This window comes from Martes martes, assembly GCF_963455335.1.
Source record: "Martes martes genome assembly, chromosome: 4".
NCBI lineage: Eukaryota > Metazoa > Chordata > Mammalia > Carnivora > Mustelidae > Martes > Martes martes.
Genome location: NC_137891.1, coordinates 99,265,253 through 99,293,051, shown reverse-complemented (window position 1 = coordinate 99,293,051; position 27,799 = coordinate 99,265,253). Strand labels below are relative to the sequence as shown.

The window sequence follows — 27,799 nt, the reverse complement described above, 5'->3', positions numbered from 1 at the left end:
AAATCAAGAGTTGCATGCTCTACTGACTTGAGCCAGCCAGGTGCCCCTATCATGTAGTATTTAATAACACGGATAAAATCACTAGACCAGTGTCCAGAACATTGGTGACAATGTATTCTGGTTCTCTACTTTCCTTATGTGTATATCTAGGGCAAAATTATTTTCTTCCAAATGTTTGCCATTACAATTTCCAAATGTATATAAACACAAGTTTTGTTTTGTTTTTTGCTGGAAACACAGTATGAAATTTAGTACGAATTCAACCTACTCAAAAAATCATGATGAAATTTTGACATCATGGACTACAACTTTCTACAAATGTCAATGAAGATAATATGCAATCAATTCTGCCTTAACCATATATGGATTTGGGGCACCTGGGTGGCTCAGTCATTAAGCATGGATTAGCCATGTTGTAGATAGTGCTGGTATATTTCAAATTTCAATGAGATTTCCCTATTACTCACTAGGTGTATAGGCTCCAAGGACCTGGCATTGTAAAATCAAGAGTTGATGATATGAAACCAGAAAATCTGAGTTCAAGTCCCACAGCTTAATTTTCTGTGTCTATGGACATATACCTTTAGATTCTTCATCTGTTAAAGTATGATAATGATATCTACTTCATATGGCCATTTTGTGGGCTCCAATAGATTGATACTTCAAATAATCTCAATGAGTCATAAAATGGCAGCTTTTATAGTTAACCTCATTAAAAATGAAAATCTCTTTTCAAATTATCTATTAAGACACAAGAACTGGGACAACACTGTAGTTGGCTTAATTAACTCCAACCCTCAAAACATGTTTTTCATGGTCAATTTGTTAACATCTCCTTCATATAAGAAAAGCAGCAAAAGTACCTATTTAATCAAGAGAAACTACAGGACTGAAATGGGTTCACAGTGGTATTAATATCTCCGGGAGGAGCTGCACTAGCTTGAGTTCATTTGCCAACACCAAGGGATTTGTGAGACAGTTGATTCTGTTGTAGACAGACATTAGCTTTTAGAATAGATACTTTGATAGAATAGGGATATTAATACCACTATCCTTTTTGCCTCCTAACATGAGCATTTCAAACAAAAGACTGCATTAGAAGAGAATAGTCTATTAACAAATTTTAAATTTTTCTTTATTTCAGAACTGCCTTTATGTACAGACATCATAAAAAAAATGCACATATAATGGAAATCTTCCAAGAACAGGAGCTGAAATTAAAAGTTAAAAGCATTTAGAACTGAAATTGTCCCAGAGAAGTTCTGAGGATCATGCTTCTTTAAATGTCCTTGATAACCTCTTCAAGTTCTTCCTTTGTGAACATGTGGAAATTCTGGCCGGGCTGCACCGTGGCCAGCTGGAAAGAAAGCAGAGAAGGGTTAACGAGCTGGGCTCGATTACTCTGCACATAGCACCAGGTCAGGAGAAGCTGTGTTAGTGATGCAGCTGTTCATTAGGAACTAAGGGATCTGGTGTCCCAGGGATATCCTTTCCAGCCGTAGGTTCCTAAAATAGCTCTCTGACTCCCAAATAAAAATTCTTATTGACCAAATTTTCTATTTTGAGGTTAACTTACCACATAATAGTTAACCAAATGCCTGGCGTCACTGTCATTTTTTCAGGTTACTTCAACAAGGATCAGAAAAGCAGCAGCAAATTACACGGGGTTACCACTTTTTTCCATTAATGATTTCTTTAGAAATATATTAAAGTGTGTTTACACACTTGCAAGTGAACCTTGTGTGTGTGAGACCTTTGTTTCTTGACAGTCTGTGTTTCAATTTCCAACAGAAAAATGGGGATAATAATAGCACTTATACAGAAGTTGTGAAGATTAAATGTGTTAATATATGTTAAGTGCTTACAACACTGCCTAGGAACATTGTAAGTACTAAATAACTATTGTTATTAGGTATGTTGTATTCTCCAAAATTGTTCATAAGGCAACTTAACAACAAAGTTCTTTTTGTTTTTTTAAAAGGACCGGCCAGGGGCACCTCGGTGGCTCAGTGGGTTAAGGCCTCTGCCTTCAGCTCAGGTCATGATCCCAGGGTCCTGGGATCGAGCCCCTCATTGGGCTCTCTGCTCAGCGGGGAGCCTGCTTCCTCCGCTCTCTGCCTGCCTCTCCGCCTATCTCTGTCTGTCAAATGAATAAATAAAATCTTTAAAAAAAATAAAAATGAAAAAAAATAAAAGGACTGGCCATGAGGGTCACCTGGGTGCTTAGGCGGTTAAGCATTTGCCTTCAGCTCAGGTCATGATCCCAAGGTCCTGGGATCAAACCCTGCACAGGGATCCCTGATAGGCAGGGAGTCTGCTTCTCCCTCTATTCCTCCCCCAGCTCCTGCTCTCTCTTGCTCACTCTCTCTCAAATAAATCAAATTAAAAAATCTTTAAGAAAAAAATTAAAATAAAAAATAAAAAAATAAAAGGAATGGCCATGAAAATGAAAGGATTCCACTAATACTGACAATAGGAAATCAGTTGTGATTGACAGATATTAATAATAACCAACAGTTTATGGGGTGCCTGGGTGGCTCAGTGGGTTTAGCCTCTGCCTTCGGCTCGGGTCATGATCTCAGGGTCCTGGGATCGAGCCCCATGTCGGGCTCTCTGCTCAGCAGGGAGCCTGCTTCTCCCTCTCCCTCTGCCTGCCTCTCTGCTTACTTGTGATCTCTCTCTCTGTCAAATAAATAAATAAAATCTTTAAAAAATAATAATAATAATAACCAACAGTTTAGATATAATCTATTTAAGCAATAAAAGACCAGGGTTAGAAGATGATTAGTTTCAAATTTAGCTAAAACAACCAATACTTCCATCACCTCTGCTGATAACACAGTTCCCATGTTTCGGGGCAATACTGAGCAATAGGTGCCACTTCACATATGCCAAAAAGCTGTTTCGTTCGTTTTAAATGTCATTTCCTCATGTTGCCTTTTTTTTTAGACCTTAAAATTAAGCATACTAGGGCATTTTTGGTAATACTCATTATTGATATTTAACATAATTTGAAAATTGCCAGAATTAGCACAATCCAATTATATGATGTTTATTATTTTCAGGTCATGATCTCATGGGTTGTGGGATCAAGGCCCATGGGGGCCTGTGCTCAGCTGGGAGTCTGCTTAAGACTCTCTCTCTCCCCTCTCCCTCCAACCCCCTCTACATACTTTCTCTCTTTCAAATAAATAAATCTATAAAAACCAAACCAATCCAAAACAAAAAACACCAACAAAACAAAATCACAACCTCTATGAGACAGGTAAAACATATTTTCTTTCATTGATCCAATTAATAATTATTAAGCACTTGTGCACTGCACTGGTTACAATTGTATTAGGCACTAGGGATCCAAAGATAAAGAAAATTTCTTTCTTACTAAGGGTGCTAGATGCCAAATGCTTTCAATGTTAAGTGTTAAACAGAGCTAACTAAGCATATGTAGAGCCACAAAGGAGTGACCTAGGGGAAGTCAAGGAAGATTTCAAAGAGAAGCAGCTTTGAGGTTGTGTGTCTTTTTTTTTTTTTTTAATTTATTTATTTTGGCGGGAGGGGGGTAGAGAGAGAGAGCACCCGCACAAGCAAGTGGAGGGAGGGGCAGAGAGTGAGAGACAATTCCAAGCAGACTCCATGCTGAGTAGGGAGCCCAAAGTGGGGCTCAATCTCATGACCCTGAGATCATGACCTGAGTTGAAATCAGGAGTCAGATGCTTAACCGACTGAGTCACCCAGGTGCCCCCTTGAGTTGTGTCTTAAAGTGGACGAGCAGAAGGTCAGGTTGAATGTGTAAATGCATAAAAGCATGGAACAAGATGATGTATTTATAATACAAAGTAATTCTGAATGGCTAGAGCAGAGATTGCATATAGGGTGAGATAAAATGGGGAGGAGGAGTAGGAAAGACAATGTGTTAAACTGGTATATACTGGTTTGGTATAGGACCCCAAATCACAGTTGGGTTCAAATTTTGATTCTTCCATTTACCAATTCTGTTATTTAGGGCATGATTCTACCCTCTCAAAGCCTCAGTTTCCTATTTTGTAAAATGGAAACAGGAATACCAACCTTGGAGAGTTGCTGTGGAAATTAAAAAAGATAATTACATGCAAAATGCTTAGCAAGGTGCCTAACAGATTAAACACTATGACTTAAGAACTGTAAATCATTACACCATGAAAGAAGTTTGGAATTCATCTTGTGGACAGGAGTCAGAAAAGATGTTTTTAAGTGGAGAACAAGCAAGACCAGATACGTGGTTTAGAAGATCAACTTCAGTAGCACAATGGGGGGAGGTGGGAAATGGAATGAAATGAAGGATGGCAAAGCTATAGGAAGGAAGACTAGTTAGGAAACCTCTGAAAATATACAAGGCAGGAGAAAACTGAATGCCTGAACAAAAGCAGGCACTGGAAGTAGGGATGGAGAGGGGGCACGGACATGAGAGTTACTGAAGAGTAGGCAAAAACAGTGAAGAGAACAATTCAGTAAAGGTAAAAGGGAGAAAGCCAGAATCTTCTAGGTTTCTGCTACGAATGGCAGGTACACCGATGGTGTCATCAACCAGGATTAGAAAGACAAGAAGATGAAATGGTTTTCAGGAAAGATAATGAATATTTAGTTTTAGAATTGTCAAAAATTTGAGAAGTCTGCTTCAGAAAGGTCAAATAATAGGTCTAAAATGTGACCATGAAATATGACAAACAGGAGTTATCTTAGCAAGGAGCAGTCTCAGGGAACTATTAAGAACAGAAACAAATGATAGCGATTGAGGAATAAATGGGGGGAAGCAGTGAGCACAATGAACCTAAGATTCTGCTGGGAAGAGACCTAGCAATAAAGGTTACAAAAAAGGATGACTGGAATAGCCCTTGGCAATAAAATGTGACAGACTACTGACAGACACAGGCTGAATCTCAAATCATTACGCTGAGTGAAAGAAGTTAGACACAAAAGAGCACATACTGTGTGACCCATTTATATGAAACTCTAGAACACCCAAAACAAATCTATAGGGACAAAAAGCAGATCAGCAGAAAGGAATGGACTAAAAAAGGGACATAAAAAAATTTCTAGGATGACAGAAATGTTCTATACCTTAACTGAGATGGCAGATTATGTATTTGTTAAAATTCACTGAACTGTGTACTTAAAATAGTACATTTAAAGTTTAAATAGTACTGCATTTTACAGTATATACACTGTTATCTCAACAAAGTTGATTTTTTTTTTTAAAGACAGGATACTAGGTAGAGGAGTTAACGAAAGTGGATTTTGTTTTGTTTTTAAGAATGTATTTATTTGAGAGAGTGAGAACAAGAGAGAGCTCATGCACAAGCAGGGGGAGGGGCAGAGGGAGAAGCAGGCTCCCCACTGAGCAGGGAGCCCAATGTGGGGCTCAATCCCAGGACCCTGGAATCATGACCTGAGCTGCAGATGCTTAACCGACTGAGCCACCCAGATGCCCCTGTTTTGTTTTCTGAAAAAGATGCCACTTGGAAATTTTTTTTTTGTAGAGAAGGAAAGGCTAGGGATCCAAGGGACAACTGATGGAGCAGGACCCTAAAAGAGATGAAGCAGATAGGCTCTAGAGCAGTGGCTCCCAAATGACTGACCATTAGACTCATCCAAGGAGACTTCAAAACGACAGATTTCTGGGCCTCATTTCCAAAGACTGATGGACAGCCAGATTTAGAAACATCAGAGTACTGGTGGAGTAAATTATCTTGGACAAGTCAAAGTGCCCTTTTGATTTAATGTGAAAAAACTATAGTCAGGGATTATAGTTAGGGAACAGTTAATAAGAAAACATGAAGGAGACACTTCTGATGTTCTTTTCAAAGAAACACTGAAACTGAATGAGCTAAAAATCTTTGCAGTTTCAGGTGAACCAAACAGGCCTCAGAACCTTCATTGTGAAATCAACAGAGCTACGTCTGAACTACTCTGAGGTGGGAAGGGGATAGTCTTAGAAAAATGCCAAGACCCTAACTCCTTAAGTACTAAGAAATACTAAGTACTAGAAAGGAAATGACAAAAGCCCTCCTAAGGGTCAGGAAGGGGTATCACTGCATTTGCTGCACTTGATTGTCTCAGAGATTGCCAAGGGAAAGTATTTAAAAATCTCTGCTAAGAAAGTGAAAAAACAGTATTTATGTAGTTAAGTTTTTCCATTTCCATTCCAAACCCTCCCTTCCTCTCCCCATTACTGCTCAAAGAGCAACCCCTCCTACCCCCACCCCTCTCTCCAACTCCACTCAGACCTTTAGGCCAGCCCCTGTTTTGGCATCCAAGTTTGCTCCTCCCACTGCGGCCTGTGGAAGCTGGCTCTATTGGAAAGACATTCGTAGGCCCTGAACCAGCAATCCTCTACCAGGGATTAACCCTAACATACATTATCTAAGTCTACGCTAAGTACTTCTGACAAATATCCTGATAAGTGCTGACTAGTTTAATTATGGATTTGTGATTACAGCTCTATTGCCTTTAAAAATTCTGTCTAATTGAAATACAATGTACATACATATCCTACTATCCTAACTTTTTATAAGTATCTGTTGGATGATTCCAGCCTCCACTAGTTTTTTTTTTAATTATTTTTTTAAATTATTTTTCTCCATTAGTATTTTAATACAGCCCAGCAACCCTTTTACTCATCCCTGTCTCCCTTTTTCCTTATCCATAATGACTCTTCCAAACAGTTCCCATTCCCCTTAATTTCACTGTTGCACTCACCCACCCTGAGCAGATGATATAAACAATCACGAGGGAAATACAGGACCTCTCTTCCAAGTCACCTGCAAACTTACCCTAACTTACTCCCAAGTCACCTGCAAACTTACCCAAACTTACTCACCACTATACCTCCTTTCCTCGCATCTACTTTTAGTATCCTAAATAAGGGCACAACTGTCATGTCATCTCCTACTATCTCACTACCTCACATTTATCTCACACCCAACAGTCAGAAAACCCTCAAAGATCCCTTTTACAGGGGCGCCTGAGTGGCTCAGTATGTTAAGTGTCCAATTCTTGGTTTTGGCTCAGGTCTTGGTCTCAGGGTTGTGAGATCGAGCCCCTCATCACTGGGCTCCCTGCTCAGCAAGGAATCGCTTGGGATTCTTCCTTTCGCTCAGCCCATCCCCACACGGTGTTCTCTCGTGCTTGAGCAAAGCACTCTCTCAAATAAACACATAAATCTTTAAAAAAAAAAAAAACCTTTTCCATACAATGTTATTTTACAGCTTTGAGCCTTTGTGGATGGCTGTTCCCTCTTCCCAGAATACCCTTGTCTTCTTTTCTTTAGCATCACCTCTTCCAGTCAGCTTTCCTAATGTCCTAGTGCAAGTTACATGTTCTTGTGGCAATACATTCTGATCACTATTATAGAAGAATTGCCACAAGCTGTTATTATCTCTATGTTCCCTAGATTACAGAGTATATGACCCTGAATGGGAACTGGAGTTTCTGTGTCTGTATCCCTGGGCATCTAGTATAATACTGGACATATAATGGGTATTCAATATAAAGCTGAATGAGCTCTACTCTTCCAAACCAACTCCTTCATTTGTACTAAGGCTTCCTTCTTCTAGAACTTTTCTATCACTAACCTCTGCTTTTGTTTCTTTCTTTTTTTTTTTTAAGATTTTATTTGTCAGAGAGAGAGAGCGTGCGAGTGAGCGCGTGTACAAACAGGGGGAGGAGAAGGCAGAGGGAGAAGCAGACTCCAAGATGAGCAGGGAGCCCAATGTGGGACTCGATCCCAGGACCCTGGGACTACAACCTGAGCCGAAGGCAGATGCTCAACCAACTGAGCCAGGCAGGCATCCCTGCTTTTGTTTCTTTTAAAATTTTTCTATATACTAGTTTCTTCTCAGTCTATGAAAGTATTTTCCAAGTCTTTTATCATTCTTAAAAAGACAAAAAATCCTTTAATACTGCCTTCTGTGGACAGTAACTCCTTGAGAAAGCAGGACATCCATGTTTTGTCCACCTCCCTTCCAATCTTTAACTCATTGAATTCTGGCTTCTGCTGTTACTATTTATTCAAAGGATAGTAATAACTTCTAAAGGGCCAAGCATATAAAAATGTGATTATCTCCATCCATTCAAACTTCAGCCATGGGAACTATGATATATAAATAAAAAACAACAGAACAGAAAAATACCTCTATATTAGTTGCATTCAGCTTCTCCTCCATTACTTGTTTGAGGATGATGAGTGAAGACTTGATGGCTTCTTTCAGTGTCATAGACTTGAAACAAAAAGGGTAAGAAGTGTAACCATTATAATATAATTCTGCTTTTCTTCAAAGATTTCCCCTATAGTTCCCTGAAGAAATGACTTAGCAAATAATAAATCAAGCAGCTTAATAAGTAGAGTGCATGACAAGAATCTCTACAATTCAAGTAAACAGTCAATAAGTACAATACATTTATTCACAGGGGGGAAAAAGTCCGATTTTGAACCAGATCAAAGTCACCAACTTTCATATAAGTGACCTTTGAAGAAGCAGAAAGGGCTACACTTCTGTAGTTATCTTCTTTTAATAATCGAAGCAAGACAATATTGGGAATATCCTATGAATAAGAATTCCCAAATGATCTAAAAAGGTAGCTCACTGGTTAGCAAATCTGTTCTTGTACCATTTTGAACCCACGAAACCCAATTTTTCTACACATAAATTTTTTCTACATATAAAATCAAAACTACCAGGGGTTGACAGATGCGTGAACCGTGTGAATAATAAGTATGGCAGTCTTCAACCACCATGAATTACCAAAAACCAAGCCCTCTCATCCCACAAGATAAAAAATGCCAAATGCCTACTTGCTTCAAGAGCCAGACTAGGAAATGTAAGTGTTAAGTAAAGCTGTAAAGATAAAGGATAAACAAGCTGTGGTACATCCATACCATGGTATACCACTCAGCATTAACTGAGAAGTGCAAAAACATGAACGGAACAGCATATTGAACAAAAAAGGGCAAACACAAAATACAAACTGTATGACTGCATTTATAAAAATGACAAGAGCAGACAAGACTAATCTCTAGTGGTAAACATGGTTACCAGGGAGGAAGAGGGTGACTGGAGAGATAAACATTTCAGGAAGTGAGAAGTGTTCTACATCTTGATTTAAGTGGTGGTTATAAGGGTAGATAGAACTGTCAAACTCCTAGAAATGAACTCTAAAGGTCTGCCCATTTTACTGTATGTAGATTATACCTTGATTTAAAAAATAATAATAAAATAAAAGTTGTGAGTGCTCAATTACCTTGTGGTAAACTTCTTGCAAGGAGCTCTGGGCGCCCTCTGAAGCAGAGCCAATTGCTCGAGCATCACACTGTACAAAGGTCCCAGATGGGTCCATGTGAAACCTGCAAAACCCCCCAAGAGAAGGGGATTAAAATGTTGAACAGTGGTGGCATTTTAAGAAACAAACATCTCGCTTAAGAATATAAATGCTTGGCCCTGTGGCCAGAAAACCACTGAAATACTGAGGCGCGGGTCCAAAAGACATTCTGTGCCTGGGGAAACCAGATCTTTTAAAAAGTGTTTAAACTAATAAATTCCTCAGATATTTAGCAGTATAGGAGATCTAAATATGGCACCCACGTATGCCTTTCTAAATACCTGAGGATAAGGATCAAATCAACATTCTAAATCAAAGCTCTAAAATACAACCTGACTATAGTAACCAAGTTACTTTTAATTCTTTCCAGCATTAGCAGTGGTGCCAACAGGGGGAGTTCTTTACAGAATCCCCAAATTTGCCTTAGTATAAACAGCACACAATCACTGAACTTTAGAGTTAGAAGCCCTTCATTTTTTGTAATTCTACAATAATCTTCTCAGTTGATTTGAACAACCAGTCCCCATCCCAAATTAAAATAATTCTACCAGAAAAGAAGCAGGAAAAATGGCAAATTATTCTTACAGCTGGGGTCCTTTCTCATCAACTCCTCCAAATAACAGTGCTACTCCAAAGGGACGAGACTAGAACCAAAAAACAAGAGGTATTAAGATAACTGGCTATTGAAGTAAGTGGTGAGAGGCGCTGGGAAAGGTTTGTTTAGAGGACAAATGTCCCTTAGAACAGCAAGAAAACATGACACAAACACCACACTCACCATGGCACCTGGATCTGCATCTTCTTCTCCAAACTGAAGAGCTAGATTAGACACAGCCTGAGTCACACTCTCCACAGTCATTGTCTCATTGTAGGTGAACCAATGGTTCTAGAAGAAGAACAAAATATGGTCTACCTCTTCTTTTTTTTTTTTTAAGATTCATTTATTTATTTGAGAGAGAGAGAGAGAGCGCGCACGAGAGCACGTGCGGTGGGGGACAGAAGGGGAGAGAAAATCTCAAGCAGACTCCCTACTGAGCACAGAGCACGATGCCCCACAACCCTGAGGTCAAGACCTGAGCTGAAATCAAGAGTTGAACACTTCACCGATTGAGCCACCCAGGCACCCCTAAATGTTCTACCTTTTAAATAAGAGAAGCATTAAAGCAGCCCTCCATCTCACTACACACATCCCTGTGAACTATGGTTGCAAACTGAATGCTCAGCTCCATTGTGTTTTCCTTAACACTAAACTTGAATGCTCGGGACTACATGAAAAGAAGAGAAATAGCTCTGAAAATAAACTCTGATCAAAAGGACTCTAAGCAACGACAGACCAGAGGATTATTCCAATGAAAAACAGAGTTAATCCCTCGCAGCACCAAGCTTGGTCTTTTCACTAAAGTGAATGCTAACGGCTAAGTGCCACTTTCCCCCAAAGACCCTAGGTCATCATTGTACTGGTGTTTAAATTAATGACTTACTTTTCTATAAGTACTGACAGCAAAGTTGAAAATAAGTGTAAAAAATGTTAACAAATCAGGTATTTTTTTTCCTTTCTGGTCTACTCTCCAAGCAGAGTATCAGTATTCCTGACCAGTACTTGTCACCTGGTACATAACATTACTTGCCACAGGAGAGCTGTTATTTACAAGCCCAGCACCAAAGGCAGCTGGGGTAGAATATCCCTTAGCTACATTCACTTCCCGCTATGGTGCTCCCACAGAAAGTCAATTAGGGAACAGAATGCAGTGCAAAGCTTGCTTTATATAAGGCAAATCAAAAAAGAAGCAAGAGACTATCAGCACTATTTGCCAGGGCTTCCTTAAAGCCGCAATGGTTGGATGGCTAGACTCCAAGCCTCAGAAACTTATAAACTAGGGATTCTACCCAAAATCATTCCCAAGAGCTACATCTGATATTAACACAGATAACCTGCAATACAGCTCAGGCAGCTATATCATCATTAAAGAAGGAACTCAAGCATCATGGGAAAAAGGAGAGATGATGCTAATTTTACCTGTGTCTCCACTCTGGCTTTATCAATTAAAGTCTTAGCATCAGCAATTAGCCCACTCATGGCACAACCTGCAATGTAAAAGCAATAGTGACCTAGGGGGCCAAATCCTTGCAGGACTCTTTCATCCACTCAGGAAATACTGAAATACTGGAATGGAACCACAACAGCCACCTAGCAATCCCACAGCAATCCACCCAAGAGATAAAATGGGAAATTATTTGATTATCTGTACTAACACAAGTATAATTATATTACAAATAAATTTTAAAAACCATCCACAATAACATAGGAGTCCAATATTTATTAAGATAGAAGACAGAGAAGAACAGCCAAACGAACATGAATTTCCACATATTACATCCTTAAACATCCCTCCAGCACTCTTTATAGACCACAATGCACTTTCAAACTAAGCAAACAATAACATCCCAACAGAAGAAATTAAAATTTAAAAAGCCATCTTACTATGAGCTATAGTGGAAGACACTAGGATAAAATCAAAAGCTTTTTCACCTCCCTGACCAAATAGAAACCAAGCAATCTAGAGAAAAGTTTGTCTAACAGTCCAAGATACCAAGGTTATGGCTTTTACTTTATACACCATGACTCAAAAATCTGCACTTCCAGCCTAAGCCTTGCTCCCACATTTCAAACCCCATAACGCCAAATGACTCCCTTAATATATCTACTTGGATATACCACCAACTCAAATCAAGTTTGTTCCCTTCTAAACTTCTTGGCCCTCACAACCAATTAGATCTCAAATTCTATCAGTGTCTATCAAATTAGCATGTCTGGCATTAATCCTTACTTTCTCCATTCTCTGGCTACTATTTTGGTTAAACCCCTCATCATCTCCATGTGGACTAAAGCAAATTTCTTACCTGATCTCCTTACATTTAGTCTCAGCCCTCTTCACTCTACCTGCAACCTTGTTATCAGAATGGTCTTTCTAAAATATTAATCTGATCATATTACCTCAATGCTTAAAATCTTTCTCATCAGAGCAAAAGGATCAAGTTTAAGCTCTTTAGCATGGTAAGAAGAACTTCCAACTATCTGATCCCAGACTCACTTCTTGCTACAGTCTACCTCCCAGTCATACCAAATTGCGTGTGCCAGCATATTCCACATTTCACACCATCAAGGGTTTGCTCATTTCCATTCCCTCTAACCAGAGTGTCTCCCTTCTATATCCAGACACTTGTTCACTTGGTGAACACTTCCTGATCTTTTACAATTCAGCTCAGCTCAATCTTCACCATTACGGAACCCTTTTCTGAATACCCACTACTACCACTGGCCTGAGACAAAACTAATTATTTCCTCCTCTGTACCCCTACTAAACACATACTACAGCCTTTCTTAATGCTACCTATATCACTCAGTTGCATTTATTTATTTACATGTTTACCTCCACTATTAGGTTGTATGCTTCTGAAAGACAAGGACTAAGTCTCATTTCTCTCTGTATCCCTGCTGACTAGCATATATCTGGCACATAGTGAGGTTCTCAATTTGCTGAATGAAGTGACACTGATCTATCTCCAAAAGACGAGTGACTTGAAGTAAAGTAGCCACAATGTTCTAATCTTAAAAGACTAAATCTGTTTCTCTATCTATGAAAGAAATAATGTGGAGCTCCCAGAATCACTAGGGCATTTGGTTCTGAGGCCTTCAAGTCATTATTTTGCTGATGTTTCATTAATAAGATGACTAGTAGGTTAAGAAAATCTGGACAGCCAACTAAAATGCCATGCTATAAATAATCAGAACTACTCACCCTGTAATGCTACAGTGATGCCAGAAGCTAAGGCAGGGGAATTTAAACAGAGACCAAGAAAATTAGTGCTGGGGAGTGGGTGGGGGAGTAGGGGGTGACAGGGAGTAAAAAGATAAATCTCAAAACAGAGGAAGAGGACTGATCTGTTCAGTCTAATATTCTTATGCTCTCTGAACCTTAGTCACCCTAAAGATCTTTAAGAATTCCTCTTTTCAGCAGATACCTCTAGTTTTCCACATAATTTTCTGTTCCTGGTGGTTTCTTACCAGGACTAACATTATGCATCATTGAAGACCCAACCATCATAAGGACCTGGCCTATGATTCAACCTTGACATAGTTTAACAACCATCACATTTGCCAAGTCTAAATTTGAAGGCTCCCCGACTTAATTCCGGGAGTAACTGAGCTGTACAACTGCTTCCTACTCTCATATTATGCACACTGGCCTACTATCTGAAAAATAATAGTTAACAAGGAGATAAGATGTTCATCTAATACATCTCCCTTAGAACACCAAAGACGACTAATTAACCCAAGCCAGATCCTACAGATCAGCTTTCCCTTACTCCTTACCTATGTGAGCATCGATCTCTACAATTTTCTCAATGCTGCTTGGCTCCATGAGTGGGGAGGTAATTCTCTTCTCCACAGCTAGGCACACACCCTCTGATGTCTGGATCCCAATGGCTGTAGAGCCAAGCTGAAACGAAACACATTACATTATCACATACAGGTCAAAGAACCGTCTCACATACTCACCAGGAATCTCTCTGAATAACTTTACAAGATAAAAGCTTCAATCAGCCATATCTAGTATGCAGAGAATAAGCAGCACCCTAATAAGTAATGTACTATTCCTATCAATGGCGAGAGCACTGATTTATAGAATTTTGTTCTTCTAAAGAGAAAGGTCACCAAGTTCTTAAAAACATCTGGAAAATTATCAACTTTAATGCCAATATTTTGAAGGAGCAAATTCTAAAGTTCTAAACATAGTGGGGAAAAAGTAATAAAATTCTAATATTTTTCTTTCCAGCTCTGCTATCTTGACCTGTCCCAAAAGGTAGTATTCCTCAAATGTACAACATAACCTCCAGAAAAGTAATGTACTTAAAAAAAAAGAAAAGAAAAGAAACACAAACACCACCACCAACGTAAAAATAGTAATCTTTTGAGGTCACTAGCAGTTCACAATATGGATAATTTCATCTCCCATCTCCATGACACCATCCTAATCACCATCCCTCTATATGTTTCTTTATCTGTAAAACACATCAAGAAGAGTAAACGTATTAATATATAAAAGGCTTAAAATGGTGTCTGGCATATAATAAAGGAGTAACAAATTTAGTCATTCTTCTTCTATGCCAGGATTACTTCAACAGCCTCCTACTTAGGCTCCCCCCCTTAATCTCTCTCTTAATGTATATTTCATGTTATGGCCTGACTGACTTAATAAGATGCTCTTTTCATTATACTACTTCTCTGAAGAATTAATGTCTCCCTATATTGCCTGTAACATAAATTCCACATAAGCTTCCAGAGCCCTCAAAACCTAATCTCACTTTTCTCTCCCAACTTTTTTTTTTCTTTTTAAATATTTTATTTATTTATTTGACAGAGAGAGATCACAAGTAGGCAGAGAGGCAGGCAGAGAAAGAGGGGGAAGCAGACTCCCCACTGAGCAGAGAGCCCGATTCAGGGCTCAATCCCAGGATCCTGAGATCATAACCCGAGCTGAATGCAGAAGCTTAACCCACTGAGCCACCCAGGCGCCCCTCACCCCCAACTTTATCGTTCATTATTCTCCAACAAAATCCACCGGTATAACCCAACCCATTTTCTCATGCCATATTATCCCCTACTACCTTCACAACTCTGCTCATGCCTTCTCTCCCTTGGAATACAATCTTCTGCCTATCCAAATTCCACCCACCATTCATAAAGCCTTCGATGACTAAATGTGTTCTTTCCTCTGAATTACCATTATTATTTAGTTAGTTCTACAAAGCATTGCCTGCCAGTGCAATCATCAGACTCCTGGAACCTGTTATTGCAAAGGAGTCCAAAGAATTCCATGAATCCCTATGTATAACATGTTTAACATGTCTGCACACTGATCATGTCTCATACATAGATGTATTATTTTTCAAATACATGATGTTCTGACTTTTTAACTGTTTTTAAATGTATATAGCAGCTTTTTACTATATATTTTCTTTTTTTTTAAGTTCACTGTTTTTTAAAGATTTCATTCAGTTTTTAAAAGATTTTTTTATTTGCTTATTTGACACAGAGAGAGAGAACACAAGCAGGGGGAGCAGGAGAGGGAGAGGGAGAAGCAGGCTCCCTGCTGAGCAGGAAGCCCAATATGGGGCAGGATCCCAGGACCCTTAGATCATGACCTGAGCCAAAGACAGATGCTTAACTGACTGAGCCACCCAGGCACCCATTATGTATTTTCTTAATTGGTGTTTATATGCATAACTATAGGAGATGAACTGTTAAAGAATTTTTCGTAAAAAAAAATGAGTGTTCATACTTCTAGTTAAAGTTGCAGATTGAAAACACACATAAGCTCTACTCCTTCCCCCAGCCTGGCAAGAGTATAAGATTAAAGGATGGTGGGGTGAGGGATGCACAAAAAATATACTAGGACAAAGAAAAATGGGCAAAGACATAGTAACAAAATTTCGAAAAAAGATTGGTTGGTGATAATTTACTGAGCAGACCTGAGAATTCTGAATCCTAAACCAGTAGTAAAGAAGATCAAGAAAAAACTTAATTTGTATCACAGAAACCCCCAAAAAGGAAATGGTGGTAACAAGGACCTGTGGAAATAGAAACAGAGGAACTAAAAACTGCAGCATCAGTTCCATGCCTACCTAAGAAACAGATTTCCAGATCCCCTCCCCTATGCTTTAAAGCTAGATGCTGGCCTCCACCCCAACTCCTGTAGAAGACTCTGGAGAGTGTAAAACAGGGTGGTCTTTGGATTGCAGGACACTAAGCACAGTCAAAAACAGGAGACTAGAGTGGGAACAGGGGCATTAAGTAAAAATTGACAAGCGTAATATTAAGAACCTCAGCCTTCTTTCCCCATTTGGCTCTCAGAAGCTAGTAGCCGAAACACCCTTTAGGCATGAAATGAGAAGGGGCAGTTTTTTCTAGAGCAGTGGTTTCCAAACTTTTTGAAATCTACAAAATCTACATTAAGAAATACATTTTGGGGGCGCCTGGGTGGCTCAGTGGGTTAAGCTTCTGCCTTTGGCTCAGGTCATGATCTCAGGGTCCTGGGATCGAGCCCCACATCGGGCTCTCTGCTCAGCAGGGAGCCTGCCTCCCCCTCTCTCTCTGCCTGCCTCTCTGCCTACTTGTGATCTCTCTCTCTCTCTCTCTCTGTCAAATAAAAAATAGATGAAATCTTGAAAAAAAAAAAAAGAAAGAAATACATTTCGTATCATGATCAAAACACACAAAAGGATACAAATAAATATAACAGAAACAACACAGAAAAAACACAATAAAACACTCACCAAAACTATGAGCAAGGCATTCTGATATCTCCTGTTCTATTCCACTCAAAAAGAAATGCTTCCACGACCTACTAAATTGACTTCCATGACCACTAATGGGTCAACACTTGCAGCTTGAAAAACACAGCTCTAAAAAATCTAACCAGTTCGGGGCACCTGGCTGGCCCAGCTGGAAGAGCATGCAACTCCTGATCTCAAGGTTGTGAGTTCAAGCCCTACACTGGGTGTAGTAGGGATTAAATAAATAGAAAGGGAGGAAGGGAAGGAGGAAAGAAAGAATCTAACCAGCACAAGAAGGAAAAAAATTAAAAAACAAAACAAAAAGAACCTTAAAAATCCTTGGGGTGCCTGGGTGGCTCAGTTGGTTAAGTCTGCCTTTGGCTCGGGTCCTGAAATCGGGGTCCTGGGACTGAGCCCCATGTTGGGATCCCTGCTCAGTGGGGGAGTCTGCTTCTCCCTCTCCCTCTGCCCTTCCCCCACCCCCACTAGTGCACACACAGACTCTCTCTCTCTCTCTCTCAAATAAATAAATATAATTTTTTTAAATAAAATCTTTGGGGTGCTTGGGTGGCTCAGTTAGTTAAGTGTCTTGACTCCTTGATTTTAGCTCAGGTCAGGATCTTAGCACATGGGAGTGAGCCCTGCCTCAGGCTCCACACTCAGCAGGGAGTCTGCTTGAGATTCTCTCCCTCTCCCCCTACTCACTCTCTCTCCCTCTCTCTCAAATAAATATATAATCTTTCAAAAAAAAATCCTTTAAAAAAGGAATATAGGGCACCTGGATGGCTCAGTAGGTTAAGCCTCTGCCTTTGGCTCAGGTCATGGTCTCAGGGTCCTGGGATCGAGTCCCGCATCAAGCTCTCTACTCAGTGGGGAGCCTGCTTCCCCCTCTCTCTCTGCCTGCCTCTGTGATTTCTCTCTCTCTGTCAAATAAATAAAATCTTAAAAAAAAAAAAAAGAAAAGAATGTATTTCATCTGTAAAATAATAGGACACTAATAAGAAAGAGGAAAAAACAAAAGAGTTTGGAAATACTTTCTTATGAAACTACTAGAGAACCTTTAGCAAACTGAAGGAATACATGAGAAGAAAAAAGGATGACACACAGAAGCCAACACAAGAAGCAGTTAAAAGTAATCCCCTGGGGGTGCCTGGGTGGCTCTGTGGGTTAAGCCTCTGCCTTCAGCTCAGGTCATGATCCCAGGGCCCTGGGATCAAGCCCCGCATCAGGCTCTCTGCTCAGCAGGGAGCCTGCTTCCCCTCCTCTCTCTGCCTGCCTCTCTGCCTACTTGTGATCTCTGTCTGTCAAATAAATAAATAAAATCTTAAAAAAATAAAACAAAACAAGGAATCCCCAGGATGATGTTGACAGAAAATCCTGAGTATACAGCTATGCAATATGCCCAGAGAACTAGTCCAGACTGGAGCAGGTGAGAAGGCTCAAAGATTTTTTAAGAATCTTTTTTTAAAGATTTATTTATTTATTTGAGAGAGAGAGAGTGTGCACATGCAAGAAGGAGGAGGTGCAGAGGGAGAGAATCTCAAGCAGACTCGCCGCTGAATGCAAAGCCTGACTCGAGGCTTGATCCCATCACCCTGAGATCATGACCTGAGCTGAAATCAGGAGATGGATGCTTAACTAATTGAGCCACCCAGGCACCCCTATTTTAAAATCTTTAATAGGATATTTAATGTGCCTGGATGTTTTGAGAAGATATATATTAACTGGAGAGACTTTAGGGATGATTTTATGATATGCATATATTAAATTAAGCAAATTTTTTAAAAAAGAATTCTCCACTCTTAGGAAAATACTGTGGAGAAATGGAAAAATGGCTCAGCTGTGAGCAGCAATTACATACTGATATAAATGTTGACTAATGATCTCACAAGATTATGATATGTATGATATAGAGTGGGTTGCCTTACCGCCACCCCAGAAGGAAATTGTGTGTTTGGGGGGGAGGTGTGTGTGTCTCTCTATGTGTGTCACTAGGGGCAGAAATCATCATTCTCTATAAAATAAAGTCTGTGGATAATGCCTAAGCAAAACAAAACAAAATAGGTGAGTCTGTGCTAGAAATACGGAAGTAAATGCCAAGAAAATTATCAGCTGAAAGACTTCAAAGTGTTGCCTCAGGGAAGCTGAAGGTAAAGGGGGCAGTCCTCAGGGACTGCTGTTTTTGTTATGAAGTTTATATAATCATTTTATCTTTCGACTCTAAAACTACATACAGGTATGCCTTAAGAATAAAATTTTTTTTTTTTAAAGATTTTATTTATTTGACAGAGAACACAAGTAGGCAGAGAGGCAGGCAGAGAGGCAGGCAGAGAGAGAGGAGGAAGCAGGCTCCCTGCTGAGCAGAGAGCCCGATTCGGGGCTCGATCCCAGGACCCTGGGATCACGACCTGAGCTGAAGGCAGAGGCTTTAACCCACTGAGCCACCCAGGCACCCCAAGAATAAAATTTTTAATCCGAAAATATTATCAGAGAATTTAATGTGGCACTTAGTTGCTCTCTAGTTGATTTATGTACTGTGTATTGCTCTTTTGTCTCCAACTGAACAGAGCAGGACAGTATTCATACCTACTTTCAAATTATATCTAGCAGAGTTGTTCTCAGCTGTGGGCCCATTTTACCATGTCTAGAGGACCTCTGTCTGGAGGGCAAAGTCTGGAGACATTTTTAGTTGTCACAGCTGGAAATGTGAGTGCTAATGGCATCTAATGGTAGAGGACAGGGATTCTGCTGAACATTCTACCTTGCACAGGATGGTCCCCCAACAAAGAATTATCTGGTCCAAAATGTCAGTAGTCCCTGGGTACTATAATTATTTTGTGGATGAATCATTATCATATTATGAGGATAAATTCTCAACCTGTTCAATTTGGCCTCCAACTTAAATAACTTCCTAAGCATCCACTCCAAAAAAGGGTTAATACTTTCAAGACAGTCTACTTTATAAAATATATCAAAATCAAGATAATTTTTTTTGAACATTTACCCCCAGATGTTTCGGTATTACAGTTTTGCCTAAATTTCATCCCGCCCCTTAGTGGGGATGAGGAAAACGGAGAAGGAGTGAGAGAACATTTGAACTGATTCTATGTAGTACTTTTTTAAGTACAACTCATAGTAACCAATGATCAGATGCTCCGTATAATACGGTAATTTTGATACTGCCACAGATTATCCTTCCTTCCCCCAAAAAAACCTACTAAGGCAATTTTTTCCATTTTTGCTGGCTGTATCTCACCCATGCCATCCATACAGTACCTCCAACGACAATTTCTACTTCTCAGCCATTCTTAGTCATTTTTCTAGCTCCTTTCATACTGCTGAATACTTGAGGTTATCAAATTGCTTTCTCATTGGCAACTCATAAGTTGTCAAGGCAACAACCAGGTTGTTTAAATACCAAAGAGCCTGAATTTTCACACAGGTTAAGTCAAATCTATTAAGGGCCACATGACTATTTCTATCTTAGTCTAACAGAGGGCTAGAGATCGGATGCCATCTAATTATCTTTAAGCAATCTGGAAATCACTAGCAGTAAGGAGCTTAAAAGAGAAACCCTAAAAACCTGAGGATTATTCTTGGTTTGCACATCTGGGTGGGAATATTATCTTTAGAGGCTCAAAATAAATGCTACAGCTTGGAATTATGATGGTTTCATACTTCACAGTACTGTATGGTTTCAATATAGGGCAACATGATCAGAAACAGGGCCAGGCACTTGCAGCTGGCCCACCATTTTCTGTCCCACCATCTATCATAGTGCATTCACTTTTATTTCTATGTCTTCAACTAATCAAAATCTCTTTTGCCCTTTTCCAGACTCTCATACAACCATACACGCTTTCTAAAACAGGTAACTTAGAGAGAAACACAGTAGCTCTCTTCAATTATGCGAGGAACTGTCTTTGGAGGTTTCAACATTCTGTATGGTTCAAGGGCAAAACTAGGGCGAAATGAAGGAAACTTCAGGAAGCTAGACTCTTCATTCAATACAAGGATAAATTTCTCAACCATTATGAACTGTTTTCTAACAGAATGAGCCATCTTGTGAGAAAATGTTCTATCACTAGGACTCTACAAATAGAGACTATTTGGGGATGCAGAAGTGATTGAAGCACAGGGTAAAGGGCTGGACTAGATCAGGGATTCTCAACCCTTGCTAGATATCAGAATCACCGAGGGGGTCCTTAAAAATACTAACGCTGGACCTTACCCTGGACAATCTGTATCAGAATTTAGATTATCCATAATTCAACAAAGGCACATCCCATGTGATAACTAACTTTAAGTATAGACAGCTTACTTACTAATTTTCTTAATACTGGTTGGAACTATTTGATTTTGTTACTAGATAACAAGACACATCTTTTATTTAGTCCTAAAAGTGTCCCATACAAATCCACTTTACTAATAAGAACACAGGTGATCAAAGGATTTGTTCAAAATATCTCCCAGGTCCTAACTCTAGACTTCTATACTCTTTTCTTTATAGCCAAGAAGATTATGAACACAAGCATGTCCTTCCAGCCCCACTGAGAAAAAGCTACATAATTATGAAGCAGTTATGTGTTCAAAAGGTTTTAGGGATGGGGCGCCTGGGTGGCTCAGTGGGTTAAGCCTCTGCCTTCGGCTCGGGTCATGATCTCAGGGTCCTGGGATCGAGCCCCGCATCGGGCTCTCTGCTCAGCGGGGAGCCTGCTTCCCTCTCTCTCTCTGCCTGCCTCTCTGCCTATTTGTGATCTCTCTCTCTGTGTCAAATGAATAAATAAAATCTTTAAAAAAAAAAAAAAAAAAAAAAAAAAAAAGGTTTTAGGGATCAGAGGGAAATTGCTATTAAAATGGTTAGTAGGAAATAAAATAAAATAAAATAAAATAAAATAAAATAAAATAAAATGGTTAGTAGGGGTGTTGGGGTGGCTCAGGTCATAATCTCAGGGTCCTGGGATCAAGCCCCATTGTAGGGTTCCCTGCTCAGTGGGGAGTCTGCTCCTACCTCTTCCTCTGCCCTTCCCCCACCTTGTGTGTGTGCTCTCTCTTTAATAAACAAAATCTTTAAAAAAATCAAAAATAAAATCATTAGTATTTGGTTAGAGGGAGATAAAGAATGTTTTCTAAAAAAATCGCTAAAACACATTTATTCCAAATGTTCTGCCAGCAAAGCATTAGGTTGCCGTGAATTTTCAAAAACTTGCCACTTGATACTATACCTTGATAGCTTCAATGGCATATTCCACTTGAAATAATCTTCCTTCAGGAGAAAAAGTATTCACGCCCCTATAATTTAAAAAAGGATTAAAAGCTGTCAGAAAAAATAAGCATAGACATATGAAACTCAAATTCCTTGACATCTAGCTCAAATGGTTACAAGATGTGCATATTGCCATTATTCTCCTTTGCCCACAACAATCTGTAGCTATTTTTTTTGTACATTAACAGCTTTTCAAGAAAATGGAACTTGTGTATGGAATACTTCTGTCCTACTCCTAAAGACTTCAAACTGATCAAATGAGAACAGGTGACCTTCTGCCTCAACCCTGAATCAATCTGCAATTCCTTCAGCAAATTCATGCCCCAAAACTATCAGGCAATTCCCAAGAAAATAAGCATTTATCCTTATCCTCTTCCCATTACATACATTTGCTGTTAATATCTTACTTTTTAGTAAAAGTCAGTTATAGGTACATCTCTCTATTTATTTGTATGAATCAGGATTGGTATCTTAACATCTGTGCACTTCCTAAAGCCTAATCTCGTTTATTTATTCCATACATATTTATACCAATTCTATGCCAGATTTCTTTTTTCTCCCAAACACTTCCCCACCTTTTTTTGCTCTATCCTTTTGGAAATCACTATGGAGATGAGGCATCAGCCATGGTCTTAGCTATAAAAGTTTTCAATACACAATGGATACTACAAAAATACTTGAACAAATAAATGAATTAAAAGAGTTATGATCCTTGGTTTATGGAGTTTGGATTTTATAACATGTGATGTGATATACAATACAGCATTTTCAAATTTGTTTTAGCAAAAATTTTCTTAAAAATATTTATATATGTCCCCAAATATAAAACAGGTAATAATACAAGTTGACATTTACTGCATATCTACTATATGCCTGGCATTGTTATAAACCTCTAATGACTTAACTTATTTAATCCTCAAAATAATCCTATGAAGTAGCATTTTAAGATAGATACTATTTCACAGTTGAGACACAGAGGTTAAGTAATTTGCCCAAAGTCACTGAGCATATAAGAAGCAAAGGTGGGGGCGCCTGGGTGGCTCAATGGGTTAAGTCTCTGCCTTTGGCTCAGGTCATGATCTCAGGGTCCTGGGATCAAGCTCCATGCTCAGCGGGGAGCCTGCTTCGCCCCTCTCTGCCTGCTGCTCTGCCTACTTGTGATCTCTCTCTGTCAAATAAATAAATAAAAATCTTAAAAAAAGAAAAAAAGAAAGAAAGAAGCAGAGGTGGACTGAGAATTTAGGCAATGTGACTAGAGTCCAAGCTTTTAACTATTCCACTATACTGCCTCTGGGAATTATTAGTCTGGGTTAAATCAGAAGTTAAAGGAGAATCCCACAATCCCAGCATCCCCCTTACCCCAGGAGTCATTTAAAAAGTCCAGAACTTGGGGTGCCTGGGTGGTTTGGTCAGTTAAGCATCTGTCTTTGGCTCAGGTCACGATCCCAGGGTCCTGGTATCCGGCCCCACATCAGGCCCCACATGGGGCTCCAGAGCCTGCTTCCCCCTCTTCCCTCTGCCTGCTGCTCCCCCTGCTTGTGCTCTCGCTCCCTCAAATGAATAAAATCTTAAAAAAAAAAAAAAGTTATGAACTGTAAAGAAACAACTTTTTTTAAAAAAAGATTTTATTTTTTAGAGAAAGAGAAAGAGAGCATGAGCAGAGGGAGGACCAAAGGCAGAGGGACAAGAAAGGAACAAGAAGACTCCTCCATGTTGAGAAGGAGAACTGACTCAAGACTCAATCCCAGAGCCCTGAGATCATGACCTGAGCCTGCTCAGATGCTTAATTAAATGAGCCACCCTGGAGCCCCAGGAACAATTTTTAAAAATCACTGAGTGAAAAGTGAGGACAGAAGACCTGGAATTAAGTTCTAGTTCTGCAATTAGCTTTAATTCAAATGAAAAACCAAAACCAAAACCTATGCTGGCTGCGTCACAGGTAATACTGAATTGCATGGAGTAGGAAAGAACTTTGTAATGTGTAAAGTACTATGCAAATACAGTATTTTCACTCCAATTCAAGCACTTCATTCTAGTGAGGTATTACTACATCCTAACATGCGCTCTGCTCTTCGCCCTTTACTCAAACTTTACTGTTTCCCGGGTTATTTCATTTACACTAAGCACCAACTACGTTCAAATCTCTATTACTAGTTTGGACACTTCCCTGGCTAATTTAAATGCCTCCTAAGCATTTTTACCTGGATATCCTATTAACACTGAACACTCAACATTTTCCAACCTAAATTATCTCTTTCAATCCAGCTATCCTTGCAAAATCAGCTCCATCTCCTGCCACCCCTATTTCATTTTTATTTTAAAACATCTCCAATCTCCCAGTTTCCCAAGCTAGAAAGTTCTGAATGATCTGACTCATTTCTCGCCATCTCCCATATTAACAATATGCCAAGTTACATCAATTCCTCCCACATAGTAACTCAACATTCTTCTTTCATTCTCAACGCCCTCATTACCTTTCACCTATTACAATAGCCTTCTAACTGGTATTGACTCACTCTTTCCTCTATTCCAGTCAGATAATCTCTGCAAAACACAATTATGATTCTGTAACTTCTTAAAAATGAATATAGTAGCACATGGTTGCCTAAAGAGTAAGACCCAAACTCCTTAACCACACATAAAAAACCATTCAATATCTAACATCAACCTGTTTTTTCCATAGTTCACCATTCCCATGCATGCATCATATATGCTGTACAGAACAGAATTTTCCCAAATGTGCAGTGCTTTCCCATTGTCCCTCCTTTTTTCATCCTATATTCTTGGCCTCAAAACTATTGACTCTCACAGTCTATATTTATTAAAATCTTACTCTTTCTCAAGACTCAGTGTAAATACCAGCTCCTTTTTAAAGTTTAGTGTAAATATCAGCTCCTTTTTAAAGTTTTCAATGATCCCTAATATTGAATGCAATCTCCCTCAACAGAACTTAGTACTTGATTTGAATTTCTCTAATGACGTGAATACACTTCTGACTCACACTAGTTATTTCTGTAAATAGTTCTTTAAAAGACAGTCTCCCATACAAGAGCAAGGATCTTGATATTGTTCACTGTTGTATGGCCAGCAACTAGAACAGCGCCTTGTATACAGCAAGCATTCAAGTATATCAGATAAGTGAATGTAAAAAAGCTTGTGCTTTAGGCATTCTTGGGAAGATACAAAAATGAGTAACACAAAGCAGTCGTTGAAGATGCTAAGGATCAGAAAACCTTAATAAAGGCCTTTTGATAAGAAAAACAATTTTTATCATACACACGCTACCTCAAAATTCTATTACCTAAAGATGATTCTTCTTAATGCTTGGAAAGATTAATACTAACAGTTATTTTATACGACAGTAGGAAAAGCTGTCAGTTTTAAAACTTCACTTATGGGGAGCCTGGGTGGCTCAGTCAGTTAGGCGTCTGCCTTCAGCTCAAGTCATGATCCCACTGTCTTGGGATCCAGTTCCACATTGGGCTCCCTGTTTGTCAGGAAGCCTGCTTCTCCCTCTCCCTCTGCCTGCTGCTCTGCCTACTTGTGCTCTCTCTCTGTCAAATAAGTAAATAAAATCTTTAAAAAATAAATAAAACTTCACATGTAAATTATAAGAGTCAGTAAAAAGGTGAAAAGAAAAGAAATGGTAGTTCCACGCGATAAAACTTTTGACAGGGTCAAAGTATACTTTGACAAAGAAATGCAGCTTCTAAGCACCTAGGAAGAAAGAAAAATCTGCCTTTCCCAGCTTAAAACACAAACACAAAACTTTTATAGTTTTTTTTTTAATATTCTATTTATTTACTTGACAGAGAGAAATTGAGCACAAGCAGGAAGACCAGCAGGCAGAGGGAGGGAGAAGCAGGCTCCCAGCTGAGCAAGAAGCCCGATGTGGTGCTCTCCTGGGATCCTGACCCCAGCCGAAGGCAGTCGATTAACTAACTGAGCTACCCAGGCGCCCCAAAACTTTCATAGTTATGTGAAAACCTAACTGACCAAAGCAGAAACTGAAAGTAAAAATGCCTACTGCATAAATATGTACAATTTAGTATTACACAGCATTCCAAACCCCTGAAAAGTGTGTTTAAAAAAAAAAAAAAATCTCGGGGTGCCTGGGTGGCTCAGTGGGTTAAGCCTCTGCCTTCAGTTCAGGTCATGATCTCAGGGTCCTGGGATCAAGCCCCGCATCGGACTCTCTGCTCAGCAGGGAGCCTGCTTCCCGCTCCCCCTCTGCCTGCCTCTCTGCCTACTTGTGATCTCTTTCTCTGTTAAATAAATAAAATAAAAATCTTTAAAAAAAAAAAAAATCTCAGAACCTTAATTTCGAAAACAGATCTGGCCTTAACACACAAACTAACTTGCTACAAGCTTCTTAAAGAATGAGAAAAGCCTAGGTCTAGTGGAATCACCGTGATGAGGAAACTTCTGAGAACCACTCTGAATTCCAGTTCCTGTAAAATCAGACTCCACATTCTACCTGTGCAAAACTGAGAATGTCCTGGCGCTTCTGCAAAAAATATACATCCCAGCATGCCCTCCTCCATGTCAATCAAAGAAAAGGCTGCTCTATTTCCACGACTAAGAAACGGAAAACGAGGTTGTTACCCTAAAGGAAAGGGGAGCTGAAATTATGAAAACCATTGAAGAATCTCTAGTTGCTTTTTCTTCCAGGCAACACGCTCACTTTTTCTAAAAAGGCAGTCAAACGCCTCACGAAATGATGAACGGGGGAGAGGGTGACCCCTGGACTTCTCCGGGTTAAAGGTCGGAGTCCCGGCCCCTTCAGCCTTCTTCCCCAAGCACAAAGCGGAGCTTCTCGCTTCCGCACCGAGTCACCGAGTCAGGACCCAGCAGTGACGCAGCAGTAGGACCTGGCGAGCATCTAACTTGGAGAATCACTGCGGGCAGCTAGGGAGGGCAAGAGATCCCCAGGCCGGGCCAGACTCGGGATCCTGGGGCGCCCCATGACACGGCAGAACCCAGGTCGGGACCGGGCCCCAGTCCTGGCCACCCACAACCCCGACACCATTTCCCCCCGTGGCACAGACCTGTCGTACTCAGACCGGGTGAGGAACATGACGAGGGCAGGAGAGAGCTGCAGCGACTACGCGAGGTTTTCGAGGGCGAACACCAGTCCACCAACAACCAAATCACCCACACCACCTCGAATCGAGGCCCTGCTCCCAATTGCGCGTGCGCCCGCGACCCCTTCAGCCCGCCCTCCTGTACCTGTCTCCTATTGGTTCGTCTTAGTTCCCGCCGAGGTGATTGGGCCAACGTGCCTCCCCGCCAGGCCCCGGTTGGTTTCAGGGAGGGCGGGACGAGGGCCGTCCTTCCGCTTTAAATCGCGGGTGGTTGCTAGGAGCGCTCGGAGCCGGAGGTTTGTGGGGAGAGTTCTTCTTATGAGGGAGGTGTGGACCGCCCTAAGACTGGCAATCGGAAGACCTTGTACGGAGAGTTGGGTGCCTGAACTCTGGTTTGACAGGCTCCTTGCCGGCTCCAGTAATCCGCACCAGAGTACGTTGGTCTCGTTTTTCTCCGCGCCATGTACCCGCCCAGCCTTTCGCGGGATTCCGGGCTCTTCCGGCTCTGGCGCGGTCTTCAAGGCTCTGGGTGGAGGGCTCCAGGACTCGCCGTGGGCGGTGATGCGGCGCGCTACCGTGGGTGTGAGCGGGCGCTGTGGGCGAGTCCATTTGCTTCTGACTACCCTGCCTATCGCGTGGTCCGTTTGAGGAAAGTTGGTGCGTTTTAGTCAGGGAAGAAGTCTCCAAGATGCCGCCTGGTCAAGGTAATTTTACCAGCGCTTCCTTCTACTCCTTGCCCTCCCCGCCCTTCCCCGCG

The 27,799-nt window shown here is 40.4% G+C and overlaps 1 protein-coding gene across 2 annotated transcripts; it reads right to left on the bottom strand.

Moving 5' to 3' along the window:
* Positions 1 to 1,109: 1,109 nt before the first annotated feature.
* On the bottom strand, positions 1,110 to 27,170 carry PSMA5 (proteasome 20S subunit alpha 5). 2 transcript variants are annotated; one of them, XM_080800379.1, is made up of 10 exons: positions 27,007 to 27,143; positions 21,918 to 21,984; positions 13,730 to 13,856; positions 13,155 to 13,181; positions 11,372 to 11,439; positions 10,133 to 10,240; positions 9,940 to 9,998; positions 9,277 to 9,379; positions 8,169 to 8,255; positions 1,110 to 1,357 (listed from the first exon to the last, which is right to left on the bottom strand). In XM_080800379.1, the coding sequence occupies exons 1-10, from the start codon at positions 27,033 to 27,035 to the stop codon at positions 1,280 to 1,282; spliced, it is 753 nt and encodes a 250-aa protein (XP_080656505.1). In that variant the 5' UTR covers positions 27,036 to 27,143; the 3' UTR covers positions 1,110 to 1,279. The 2 variants fall into 2 exon arrangements, with proteins under 2 accessions (XP_080656505.1, XP_080656506.1); XM_080800380.1 differs by lacking the exon at positions 13,155 to 13,181 and having other exon boundaries at positions 27,007 to 27,170.
* Between the last annotated feature and the right edge of the window lie 629 nt (positions 27,171 to 27,799).